Below are 13016 nucleotides of genomic sequence, written 5' to 3' on the forward strand. Positions count from 1 at the left end.
CGTGGCTTTTCCATGTGTTTCTTTGCTACTCTATGAATCCAGACGGGATGGATTTAAAGATCTCCTCGTTAATTTTACAAGCTGTGATTAGATCTCAGGAGTCCTGGCTCTCACCCTTCCCGCCATGGGGGCGGGGAGAGAGGGGTGCTTTGTGGCCCTCGCTACCCTGAAGTGCTGTCTCTGGGGAATGCTCGGCTGCATTTTGGGCGCGTGTCACATGCCCCATACTGCTAGTGGCTTGGGGGATTCCCCGGGCACTGGTGGGTTTGGTGCGGTGGGTCTCGGCTGAGCCGACAGGCTCTGGCTGAACCTGTGGCATGGCCCGCAGGGAGCTGGGGGGCGATCCCCCCCCCGATACTGACCCCTACTTCCCTTGCAGCACTGTGAGCGGCACGTGCAGGGCCTGCAGAGCCGAGCCCTGGACCTGCAGCAGCAGCTGGCCGCAGCCATCTCCGCTGACATGAAGAAGGACAGTATGATTGAGCAGCTGGACAAGGTGAGCAGGGGCTGAGGGTCGGGAGTGAGGGGCACCAGCTGGGCTGGTGGGGGGCAGCGGGTCGGGAGTGAGGGGCACCGGCAGGGCCGCCCCCAATGGCGCACTCCTTTGCCCTCTCCCTGGCAGACGCTGGCCAAGGTGGTGGAGGGCTGGAACCGGCAGGAGGCGGAGCGGACGGAGCTGCTGCGGGGGCTGCAGGGGGAGAAGGAGGCGGCGCAGCGGGCGCTGAGCGAGCAGCGGGAGGTGAGTGGCAGGCGGCGCAGGGGAGCGGTGGGGGCCGAGCTGCCCGCCCGGCGCCACCCTGAGCCCCGGTGCGTCTCCCCCGCAGAGGGTGTCGCAGCTGGAGGCGCGGCTGGAGCAGGCGCTGGAGGACCTGAGCCGGGAGCAGCAGGCGGCGAGCCAGCAACGCGAGGAGGCAGCAGCGCTGGTAAGGGTCCCCTGCCCGAGCTGGAGCCCCGCGGCCGGGGGCGCGGAAAGGGGCCCCTGGAGCTGGGTGCCGGAGCCCCCGGGGACCGCAGCTCCCGGCATGCCCTGCTCCCCCTAGAGCCGGGCGCCGGAGCCCCCGGGGACCGCAGCTCCCGGCATGCCCTGCTCCCCCTAGAGCCGGGCGCCGGAGCCCCCGGGGACCGCAGCTCCCGGCATGCCCTGCTCCCCCTAGAGCCGGGCGCCGGAGCCCCCGGGGACCGCAGCTCCCGGCATGCCTTGCTGCCCCTAGAGCTGGGCGCTGGAGCATGCTGGGCCAGGAGGCCCCTCTCACCCTTGCGTCCCCCCCACCCCGCAGGAGGAGGAGAAGGCGGGGCTGCTGCGGAGCCTGGAGGCGGAGCACCAGCGGGGGCGGGGGCTGCAGGCGGAGTGGGAGCAGGGGCAGCACCAGCTGGAGGCGCTGCGGGCCACGCTGGAGGAGCAGCAGGCGGGCTGGGCGCAGCGGGAGCGCCAGCTGGAGCAGCGGTGCCAGGCCCTGCGGGACGAGAGCGCCGGGCAGCTGGAGCGAGAGAAGGTGAGACCCCCCCCCCCCCCCGGGAACTGGGAGCCGTGCCCTCTGCCCCCCTCTGCTCTGCCCCTGCCTGCTGGGTGCCCTGCTGCTCTGCCCACCTGCTCCCGGCGCCCTCTGTCCTCGCCCGGCGCCCCTTCTCCTCTGCCCCCCTGCTGCCCAGGGAACTCCCCTGATGCCCCTCTCCGGGCCCTCCCTCTGTGCCCCCTGCCCTGGGTGACCCCGTCTTCTAGATGCCCGGTTCTGTTGCCGCGACCCCCCACCCGTGCCCTCTGGCTCCTCCGTCCTGCCCCCCACACATCTGGGGTCCAGCTCTTCCTCCACCCCACCACTCCCTCAGCCCCCTCTGGGGGAGTGGGGGCTGGGGGGTTAGAGCAGGGGGCGCTGGGATCTGGGTGTCATGGAGTCCCCGGGCAATGCTCTGGAACTGCTCCCCATGAAGCCAGTCAGGACTCTGGGGAAGTCTCCTTTCTGTGAGCAGCCTGTCTGCAGGACACCCAGCTCACACAGCTTCCACCTTCCTGGGTCTGACCTCGGAGCATTCGGCATCCTCTGCCTCTCCGTGCGCTTCCCCCCAGCGAGTCCGCCCAGGCGGGGTCCTGGGGAAGCCAGGGGGTCCTGCCCCCCAACTCCGCAGTCAGACGTGACTCTCAGCCAGCCAGTAAAACAGAAGGTTTATTAGACAACAGGAACATGGTCTAAAACAGAGCTTGCAGGTGCAGAGAACGGGACCCCTCAGCTGGGTCCATTTTGCGGGGCAGTGAGTCAGAGAACCACGTCTGCCCTTCACTCCATGTCCCATGGTCCAGGGGGTTGGACTAGATGACCTTCTGGGGTCCCTTCCAGCCCTGATATGCTATGATTCCTGGCCAGCCCCAAACTGAAACTCCCTCCAGCCCCTCCTCCTCTGGGCTTTGTTCCTTTCCCGGGCCAGGAGGGCACCTGATTCCTTTGTTTTCCAACCCTTTAGCTCTCACCTTGCAGGGGGATGGGCCCAGGCCACCAGTGGCCAGGAAACAGGGTGTCGGCCATTCTCTGTGTCCAGACCCCTGCACACACCTGCCCTGTAGGGCTCTGCAATGATCATACACCCTTATCCCACCACCTAGATACTTAAGAACTGCCTAGGGGAAACTGAGGCACCCCACAATATTCGGAGGAAACATTAAGAACAGTCCCACTTCTTCACACTGGGACTCCTGGATTCTCTCCCCTGGCTCTGGGAGGGGAGTGGGGGCTGGTGGGTTAGAGTCGGGGGGGCTGGGAGCCAGGACTCCTGGGTTCGCTCCCTGCTGGAGCCGGGCCGCCCGGGGCAGTGGTTACAGGGGGGCTGGGAGCCAGGACTCCTGGGTTCGCTGCCTGCTGGAGCAGGCAGTGCGGGGCAGTGGTTACAGGGGTGTCCCGTTGCCAGGCGGCCGTGCAGCGGGAGGCCCAGCGCGCTGCAGACGCCCAGCTGGTCCTGGCCTCAGCGCAGGCCGACTCCCAGCGCCTGGAGAGCGAGCTGGAGGTGATGCGGAGCGAGCGGGACGGGCTGCAGATGGAGATCAGCCTGGTGAAGGTACTGGGGGCCTGTCCCCTCTAGGGGGTGCCCGCTCCCCTCCGGCCCCAAGGTGGGCACTGGCTGGCTCAGGGGGGCGGGGAATGGGGCAGGGGTCTGTCCCCTCTAGGAGGCGCCGGCTCCCCTCTGGCCCCAGGGCGGGGACTGGCTGGCTCGGGGGGGTGGGGAATGGGCACGGGGCCTGTCCCCTCTAGGGGGCGCCAGCTCCCCTCCGGCCCCAGGGCGGGCACTGGCTGGCTCAGGGGGGCGGGGAATGGGGCAGGGGTCTGTCCCCTCCAGGAGGCGCCCGCTCCCCTCCGGCCCCAAGGTGGGCACTGTCTGGCTCAGGGGGGCGGGGAATGGGCACGGGGCCTGTCCCCTCTAGGGGGCGCCGGCTCCCCTCGGCCCCAGGGCGGGCACTGGCTGGCTCAGGGGGGCGGGGAATGGGGCAGGGGTCTGTCCCCTCTAGGAGGCGCCAGCTCCCCTCCGGCCCCAGGGCGGGCACTGGCTGGCTCAGGGGGGCGGGGAATGGGGCAGGGGTCTGTCCCCTCCAGGAGGCGCCCGCTCCCCTCCGGCCCCAAGGTGGGCACTGTCTGGCTCAGGGGGGCGGGGAATGGGCACGGGGCCTGTCCCCTCTAGGGGGCGCCGGCTCCCCTCGGCCCCAGGGCGGGCACTGGCTGGCTCGGGGGGCTCCCTGCTGCCAGCCCCCCTGTGCCCCCAGGCGCGGTGCGAGGCCCAGAAGGCGAAGCTGGAGGCGGAGCTGAAGGTGGCCCTGGAGCAGCAGGTGACGGAGCGGCTGGCGCGGGTGCATGAAGACAGCCTGCGCCAGACAGGCGCCATGCGGGAGCAGCACAGGTACCCGCCCAATTCCTTGCCCCACGGCCGCCCCCCCTTGGTCCCAGCTCCCCTCTGGGTGGGGGGGGCCGTGCCCGCTGCTAAGCCCGGCTCCTCCTCCCCCCGCCCCCCCGCAGGAAGCAGCTCCTGGAGCTCAGCGGGCACCACGAGCGGGAGCTGGGCAGTCAGCTGGCACAGTTCCGGGCCGAGCTGGCCGAGCGCGAGGAGCGTCAGCGGCGCCTGGTCGAGGACTACGAGCTGAGGTACCGGGTGGGCACGGGGGGCTGGTGACCCAGGGACCCCTCGCCCGGCGCCGAGATGCGGCCACCTCTGGGGCGGGGCGGCCGGTGACCCAGGGACCCCTCGCCCGGCGCCGAGATGCGGCCACCTCTGGGGCGGGGCGGCCGGTGACCCAGGGACCCCTCGCCCGGTGCCGAGATGCGGCCACCTCTGGGGCGGGGCGGCCGGTGACCCAGGGACCCCTCGCCCGGCGCCGAGATGCGGCCACCTCTGGGGCGGGGCGGCCGGTGACCCAGGGACCCCTCGCCCGGCGCCGAGATGCGGCCACCTCTGGGGCGGGGCGGCCGGTGACCCAGGGACCCCTCGCCCGGCGCCGAGATGCGGCCACCTCTGGGGCGGGGCGGCTGTTGACCCGGGGACCCCTCGCCCGGTGCCGAGATGCGGCCACCTCTGGGGCGGGGCGGCTGCTTACCCAGGCCAGGCTGGGCCCATGGGGTGCCCCGCAGTAGAGCCCCGACGGCCCCATTCTCTGCAGGCTGGCCCGGCAAGAGGAGGCGGCACGGGAGCTGCAGGCCGGGAAGTGGCGGCTGGAAGCCCAGCGAGCTGACATGGTGGCCCGGCTCCAGGCCATGATGCAGTCGCACTGGAACGAGGCCCTGCGCGTGCTGACCGGAGATCCCTCCTCGCAGTCCCCCGCCAAGGGCCCCCGCCAGGTGAGTGCCGGGGGACCCAGGAGTCCTCCTCTGCTCTAACTACCAGCCCACGCTCCCCTCCCAGAGCCAGGGAGAGAACCCAGGAGTCCTGGCTCCCCGCCCCCCCTGCTCTAACCACTAGCACCCACTCCCCTCCCAGAGCCAGGGAGAGAACCCAGGAGTCCTGGCTCCCAGCCCCCTGCTCTGACCCATCAGCCCCCACTCCCCTCCCAGAGCCAGGGAGAGAACCCAGGAGTCCTGCTCTGATCCTCAGCCTGTGGCCCTCTGGCTGGTCTCTAACCCCCCCCATCTCTTTGCCCCCCCAACAGCCTCCTGTCTCCGATGCCGCCTCCCTGTCGGAGCCGGAGCGCCTGGGCCAGCCCCCCAGCCCCGCCCTGCCCGGGAAGCTGGAGAGCTGGCAGGGGGACCCCTGCGGCAGTGCCGGGGACGGCGAAGCGGGGGGCTGGGCCTTCGCCCAAGCGGTGCCCCTGCAGCCCGTCTCCCAGCGCAGCTCCCTGCCGGCGGTGCGGGGCCCCGAGCGCTTCCTGCCCCTGGCGCCCAGCGGGTGCGTCTCCGCCGAGCTGGCACAGCTCTTGAATCAGAGCCTCCGGAGCCAGCCGGGCTTCCAGCCACTGGAGCCGCAGCTCGACGACTCCGCCGGGCCAGGTACGGAGCCGGGGGGCGCCCCCCAGCCCGCCGCCAGCTCCTGGGAAGCAGCACCGGCGTCCCAGCCGGGCCGGGGGGGCTGGGAGCGGCTCCCCTTGGCCTCCCTCGCCCGGCCGCTGGCTGAGATGCAGCTGGCTCTGGGGTGGAGCACTGGGCTGTTGGTACAGGGATCCCCTGCCCAGCATGAGAGGGGTCCTCCCACCCTGCGCCACAGCGCCCCCTAGTGCCACCGTGGGGCCAGCCCTGCCTGCCAGGGGGAGAGCACCCCTGCTGAGCCCCCTGCGCCACAGCGCCCCCTAGCGCCACCCTGGGGCCTTGGGACTGGCATCTGAGGTTGGGTGGGCACTGGGTTGTGCTGCTGTGACCTCTTCTTCCCGCCCAGGGCTAAGCTTGCACCCCCCTCACCTGGCGGAGCACCCCTACCTTGAGGACGAGGGGGGGCCCAGCGATGGCGAGACCCCCCCGAACAGCAGCCTGGAGAGTGGGGGGCAGGTGCCCCCCGGCCAGCTGCACCCGGAGCTGCAGTACTATATGGCACTGGTAGGAGGCTGGCCTTGGGGGGTTCTGGCCAGGGAGGGGTGGGCAGAGCCGGGGGGTGGGGCTGGGGGCTGGCTGGGTGTGTGGGTCAGGTGGGAGTACCCAGCTGCTCACTTCTTCCCTCACCCCCATCTTTCTCTCAGCTGCTGGAGCAGATGCCGAGTGACCCCCACAGTCAGGAGAGGCTGGGGGGTAAGAGCCCCCCCCACCCCACAGGCCAGGCCCAGCCCCAAGGCCAGCCAGGTAAGGGTGAGGGAGGGACGGGGGTGGGACATGCTGCTCGTCTAGGGCTGGGGGGGAGTGGAGATCCTGGCTCAGCCTGCCCCACGTGGGAGCCTGCCCCCCAGCAGCCCCAGGCCTGCCCCACCCAGTTCCTGCCCCATGCAGGTCCCGCCCCTCCAGCGGCTCGGGTCCTGTCCCACGAGGGTCCAGCAGCCCAGGGCCGGCCCGGGTCCTGCCCCCCGTGGGTCCTGCCCCCTGTCCCAGCAGCCCAGGGCCTGCCCCACGCAGAGGCATGGCTCAGCCCCCATGTGACACCCCCCCCCCCCCCCGCCCCCATCTCCTCTGCCTGCAGGCTTGGCCCGGGAGGACCATCCCTCTCTGTGGGAGACACTCCGGCCCCACGGCCCCCAGCGCGCCCCCCCCACCGCCGCCGTGCAGAAGACCAAGGTGCCGCTCGCCAAAGCCAGCTACGGGCAGCGGAACCTGGAGCCGCCGAGCCCCCCGCAGCGCCCAGCTGGTGAGCCCCCTGCCCCGATCCTCCCCCATGGTGCCCAGCTGGGGAGTCCTCCCTCCCCAAGGCAGTCTGCCCCACAGCGTCCCCCGGCGCCACCCTGGAGCCAGCCCTGCCTGCCTGGGGAGAGCGCCCCCTGCTGAGCCCACTGCCCCACAGCGTCCCTTAGCGCTGCCCTGGAGCCAGCCCTGCCTGCCCGGGGAGAGCGCCCCCTTCTGAACCCCCTGTCCCACAGCGCCCCCTGGCACGGCCCTGGGGCCAGCCCTGCCTATCGGGGAGAGCGCCCCTGCTGATCCCCCTGCCCCACAGCGCCCCCTAGCACCGCCCTGGGGCCAGCCCTGCCTGCCCAGGGAGAGTGCCCCCTGCTGATCCCCCTGCCCCACAGCGCCCCCTAGCCCTGCCCTGGGGCCAGCCCTGCCTATCGGGGAGAGTGCCTCCTGCTGATCCCCCTGCCCCACAGTGCCCCCTAGCCCTGCCCTGGGGCCAGCCCTGCCTGCCCGGGGAGAGCGCCCCCTGCTGATCCCCCTGCCCCACAGTGCCCCCTAGCTTTGCCCTGGGGCCAGCCCTGCCTGCCCAGGGAGAGTGCCCCCTGCTGAGCCCCCTTCCCCACAGTGCCCCCTAGCCCTGCCCTGGGGCCAGCCCTGCCTATCGGGGAGAGCGCCCCCTGCTGATCCCCCTGCCCCACAGCGCCCCCTAGCCCTGCCCTGGGGCCAGCCCTGCCTATCGGGGAGACCGCCCCCTGCTGATCCCCCTGCCCCACAGCGTCCCCTAGCGCCGCCCTGGAGGCAGCCCTGCCTGCCCGGGGAGAGCGCCCCTTGCTCTAGACCCCCGCCGCGCCCCCTAGCCCCGCCCTGAGGCCAGCCCTGCCTGCCAGGGGAGAGCACCCTGCCCTGGCTCACCCCGTCTCTCTCGGCAGGGGGCGAGGGGGGCGTCCTGTCTCCCCGGCAGGTGGCCGAGGTCTCCCGCCTGCTGCGGCTGTACCAGGCCAAGGGCCGCGTGGCCCCCTCCTCCGAGGAGCTGTTCGCCTACCTGCGCTCCGGCGACAGCAGCGGGTAAGGCTGGCGCCGTGCCCGCCCCAGGGCTTCCGGGCTCCACCCTGCTCCGAGGGACCCATGGGGGTGGGACATACGCCCCCAAGGGCGGCCAGAGGGAACTACAACTCCCAGCGTGCACCGGGAGGTGTAGTCGTTCACCCGCCCATTGACACGAGGATACGAACCTTGGGATATGGGTCCAGGTGTGGGAGGATCCCCCATCTACTCCCCTGTCAGCTGGGTTTAGGGCTTGGCTGGGGGAGGGCTGGGAGCCAGGACTCCTGGGTTCGATTCCTGGCTCTCGGAGAGGTGTGGGGTCTAGTGGTTAGAGCAGGGGCGGGGGCTGGGAGCCAGGACTCCTGGGTTCTATTCCTGGCTCTCGGAAGGGAGTGGGGGCTGGAGGTTATAGCGCGGGGGCTGGGAGCCAGGACTCCTGGGTTCTCCTGGCCCAGAGTTCCATTCCTGTCTGTTGCTCCCAAGGCCCGACGTGAAGGGCGACGGGGGCCATGTGAACCCGGCTGCCCGCAGGAACCTTGACCCCAGGCTGCCTGAGGCCGGCAGGAGAGAGGTGAGTGCCGGGGGAGGTGGGGGGGGGGTAGGGGGCAGGGTGCTGTCACTGTTGGATGCCATGGGGGGCTCTGGGGCTCTGTGGGTGCTGGGCACAGTGTCGGGGCTGTGAGACTGGGCTCTGTGGGTGATGGGCTCTGGGTGCCGTGGAGATTCCTATGGGGCAGGGTGCTGACGGGGACGGGCGCTGGGCACCCTGAGGAGTCGCGCCCTTTCCCCACCCCCTGGGGCTCTGCTGCCGAGGCCCCGTTCCCGGCCGCTCACTCTCCCCCCCTCTCCCGCAGGTGGGTCCCCACCGGCGCCCGTCCAGCGGCCGGCCCGGCCCCGAGAAGACGCACGGTCCCGGCAAGGGCGTGCGGAAGGCGGCCCAGCTTGGCCCCCGCGCCGGCAGGGGGGGTGGTGTGTGGAGATGAAGCAGGGTCCCCGTGGGCGTCCTGATGTCTTCACACCCTGCACCCCTGGGTAAAGCACCCCCTGGGCCCAGGGGTCTCCCCATTCTCACCCCCAGTTCACAGGTTATGTTGGTACCAGGCTGGCACATGGGGCAGCGGGGCGGGGCTGCCCCCCATCCGCACTGTGTTGCGTTGCTCTAAGTTATTGCCCCCCTGTTGGGGCGCAGTTGGTTATTTTTCTAAATAAAGAAGAGTTGGTTTTGCAGCACATCCGGTGCCGTGACTGAGGGGCCCTGCCCGCCAACCCTTCGCTGCCTCGCTGCCCTCTGGGCAGGGCAGGAGCATGGGCCCAACTACCCCGGCATTCCGCCTCCTTTCTGCCGCCTGGCTCAGACCACAGGCCCATCAAACCCAGGCCTCCTCCCTGCCACCCGGCTCAGACCGCGGGCCCATCTACCCTGGCATCCTGCCTCCTCCCTGTTGCTCCGCATCAGCCCCATGGGCCCAGCTACCCCAGCATCCCGCCTCCTCCCTGCCGCCTGGCTCAGACCACAGGCCCATCTACCCTGGCATCCTGCCTCCTCCCTGCTGCTCCACATCAGCTACATGGGGCCCATCTACCCTGGCATCCTGCCTCCTGCCTGCCACCCGGCTCAGACCACGGGCCCATCTATCCCAGCCTCCTGCCTCCTCCCTGCTGCCTGGCTCAGACCATGGGTCCATCCACCCCAGCATCCCGCCTCCTCCCTGCTGCCCGGCTCAGACCACGGGCCCATGTACCCTGGCCTCCTGCCTCCTCCGTGCTGCTCCGCATCGGCCCTAAGGACCCATCCACCCCAGCATCCCACCTCCTCCCTGCTGCCTGGCTCAGACCACGGGCCCATGTACCCTGGCCTCCCGCCTCCTCCGTGCTGCTCCGCATCGGCCCTAAGGACCCATCTACCCCAGCCTCCCGTCTCCTCCCTGCTGCCTGGCTCAGACCACGGGCCCATCTACCCCGGCATCCCGGCTCCTTCCTTCTGCCTGACTTAGACCATGGGCCCATCTACCCCGGCATCCCGCCTCCTCCCTGCCCAGGCCCGAGTAGCGGAGCCTGTGCAGCGATCTGCAGAGCTGGCTTTGTCGGGGAGAGGGCGTCCCCCCACACCCAGCCCCTCCCCCAGGCTGGGCACTGCCATCTGCTGCCCCTGGGCAGCGCAGGGCGATCAGGCCGCCGTGATTAGCTCTAATCTGCTTTTGTGCGAACGCGGCTTACACAGCCCTGCGGGGCCCCCCTGGGGGCACGTCCACACAGGGAGAAAAGACCCGCAGCCGGCCCGGGTCAAGGGCTCCGTCTCCCGGGGCTCGGCCGGCGGGGCTAAAAAACTGTGGCGATTTTTCAGCCCCACGGCCTGGGTCAGGTGCAGGTTTCCGTTGTCCCGGTGCGGACGCCCGGGGCCGGACGCGGGGCCTTTGCAACCGCCCGACCCATCCCCCAAGTCGCTCCCGGCGCAGACCTGGCCGAAATCCCGCCCCTCACGTCGTCCCGGTTCACGCCTCTGGTCGGGGAAAACGCCGGCGTCTTTCCCGTGCGAGCGCGTCTTCAGCCCCCAGCTGCCGGGTCGCGTCGGCCCATTCGTCTGCTGAGCCGCCAACAACACCGATTTCAGGGTCCTGGCTTCCCGGAGACCCCCCCCCCAGCCCCGGCCTGGAGCACCAATCCGCCGCCTTTGCTCCCGGATGGCTGTGTTTACACGGAGCCGGGTTAAAATGAATTGTTGCTCAGTCAACCGGATGGGCGACCCGGCTTCTTTTATTTCCCACTCCCGCCCGCTGCCAACTTTCTCAGGACTAAATGAGCTGGGGTGGGGGCGTCCACCCAGATAATGCCCGTGCCCACCCCCACCCCGGCGTTCCTTTGCCTTGTGCCGCTGGAGTGGCTGCCAGCAGTAGTAGCTTGTTATCCCCTTGGTGGAGGGGGATGGCTGGTGCCAGTCACTCCCCTTCTGCTCCCCGGGCTCCTCCACCAGGCTCTGCCCTCCTGTCCCCTCGGTTCCCAGTCCCGCTCCCCTGCCCCCCAGGCTGTGTTCCTCCTGCATCCCCTCTGCCCCACAGCCCCCCCCCCCGCTCACCTGGGCACCCTTGCCCAGTGGGAACCCGCGCCTGCCTCGCCTCACGGCCTGGTGTGGGGCTAGTGCCAGGGGCTCCTCCCTGGGGCTGCTCAGCCCGCACCCGGGGTCCTCCGAGCTCCCTCCCAGCCAGCTGGGGTCAACGTGCCCCCCCCACTTTCCCTGTCAACGGGGCTGGGTGGTGGAAGGGAACAGCCAATCCATGGAGACACCCCTCTCTCCCTCCCTGACACCCCCCCAAACACACAACCCCCCCCACCTCACACAACCTCTCACACCTCCTTGCAACCCAATGTGCAGACCGCACCCCCCCACACACCCTGTCCCACGCATGCCTACCCCCCCATCCCTGCTTGTCTCCCCATACAGCAGGTATCTGCATAGCCCCCCCCCCGACCACAGACAGCCCCCCCAGCACAGGTACACCCCCGCATTGTACTCCCTCCGCGCACAACTCCACAGGTGCACCCTCCCCCTTGCAACACCCCTGAGCTCTGGACCCTGCCCCCCCCCCCCCCGACGTGTGCATGGACACTAGGCCTCTACGCATGCTAACAACCGCCCTCCTACCCACCACTCAGCCTCTCCACACAATCTCTCCACGCAACACCCCCCCATACAACCTCCACACACACAACTTCCACGCACAAATCCCAACACACAACCGCTACACCCCCATACAACCCCAACCTACACACACCCCCCTACACCTCCCCAACACACACACACCCCGCCTACACACACACATCCCGACACACAACCTCTACATACACCCTATACCCACACACCTTCCACAGACACCCCCACACAACCAATACATAACCTCCACACACGCAACCCACACACACATTCCCTCCCACAGCCCCCATGGCCTCTGCGCACCGCCATTGCCCCATAGATGCTGGCACCTCCAACACAAAACCTCTGCACACACCCCCTCTACACACACACACAACCTCCACATACAAATCCCAACACACAACCTCTACATGCGTCCCTACACACGCCCTCCACAGACACACACATTCACCCTCCGTGCACATCCCAACATACAACCTCTCCACAACCGCCACACACAAATCCCAACACACACACCCCCTCCCCCCCCAGACACACACACAACCTCTGCACAAAACACACACCCCGTACAACCTCCGTGCACACCCACACCGAACCTCCACCCCCCCCCAGCCTCCACGTACAGATCCCAGTGCGCAATCTCTACACATAATCTACACGCCCCCACGCCTCCCACGTGCCTTACACACACGCCCTCCATGCACAAATCCCAACACACACCCTCTACACCCCTCACCCCCTCAACACACACACCACACAATCTTCACGCATGCCCCCACACAAAACACACACAACCTCTAGGCCCACCCGCACATCCACCCACCGCCTGCTCTCCACCCCCCCCCCATGCACAGCTTGCTCTAACACACACCAACACACAACCTGGTCTCCCCACACACAGACCCACACCCAACCTGCCCAGTGCGCGCACCCCCACGGCCCCCACAGCCTGCAAGTGCGGCCAGCTGCACGGCTCCCGGCTAGCACCCTCTGCGTGTGCCCCCGTGATCCCCCATCACCCCGTGCGCTGCCATTGCCCCATAGACGCCGGCACCCCCACATACCCTCGGCACCCCATCTCCCTCCTGCAACCCCTCTGCCCCCCCCATCTCACCCCCACGGCCCCTGGCAACCCATTAGTCACCATCTTCCCCCTAGCACTCCCCGCCCCCCCGGCACTCCCGTCTGCTCGCGCTGCTTCCCTGGCACCGTCTGCCTGGCTCAGCTGGGAACCGGCCACCCCCGTGCTCCTGCCCCCCCCCAGCCCGTCCCAGCTCCCCCCACCCCCAGGACCCATAAGCTGATTAGCTCGGCAAAGACACAGGGTGAGGATTATGGGTGTTAACCGCTCCCCCCCCCCCCACGGCCCCATCCCCAGGTGCTGGCAGCCCCGTCCACACAAGCCGCACAGACCTGCCGCTCTCGGGGGGCCCAGCCGGTGCAGGGGGACCCCACGGCCAGAGACCAGCTCTGCAGGACCTGGGGCTCTGCGGTGTGGGCACCCCCTTTAACCCGGGGACCTCCCAAGGACAAGCAGTGCCCCCCAGGATTGGACGGGGATTCCCACCCCCACCCCCACGCTGCTATTTCTTTGCTCACCCCCATTTTGG

The 13016-nt window shown here is 69.6% G+C and overlaps 1 protein-coding gene across 4 annotated transcripts in view; it reads left to right on the top strand.

The window, feature by feature from the left end:
• CNTROB (centrobin, centriole duplication and spindle assembly protein) overlaps positions 1-8987 on the top strand; it is a 14574-nt gene extending 5587 nt beyond the window's left edge. For all 4 annotated transcript variants that reach the window (XM_073326478.1, XM_073326477.1, XM_073326476.1 and 1 more), the window contains exons 7-21: positions 380-496; positions 623-739; positions 825-923; positions 1278-1493; positions 2899-3045; positions 3746-3879; positions 3996-4121; positions 4634-4811; positions 5120-5456; positions 5839-5996; positions 6137-6236; positions 6568-6732; positions 7643-7778; positions 8241-8328; positions 8612-8987. In XM_073326478.1, coding sequence (XP_073182579.1) covers positions 380-496; positions 623-739; positions 825-923; positions 1278-1493; positions 2899-3045; positions 3746-3879; positions 3996-4121; positions 4634-4811; positions 5120-5456; positions 5839-5996; positions 6137-6236; positions 6568-6732; positions 7643-7778; positions 8241-8328; positions 8612-8740 — 2247 coding nt within the window. In that variant the 3' untranslated portion in view covers positions 8741-8987. The remainder of the gene's footprint in view (positions 1-379; positions 497-622; positions 740-824; positions 924-1277; positions 1494-2898; positions 3046-3745; positions 3880-3995; positions 4122-4633; positions 4812-5119; positions 5457-5838; positions 5997-6136; positions 6237-6567; positions 6733-7642; positions 7779-8240; positions 8329-8611) is intronic.
• The last annotated feature ends 4029 nt before the right edge of the window (positions 8988-13016 follow it).

This window comes from Lepidochelys kempii, chromosome 28 (genome assembly GCF_965140265.1).
Source record: "Lepidochelys kempii isolate rLepKem1 chromosome 28, rLepKem1.hap2, whole genome shotgun sequence".
NCBI lineage: Eukaryota > Metazoa > Chordata > Testudines > Cheloniidae > Lepidochelys > Lepidochelys kempii.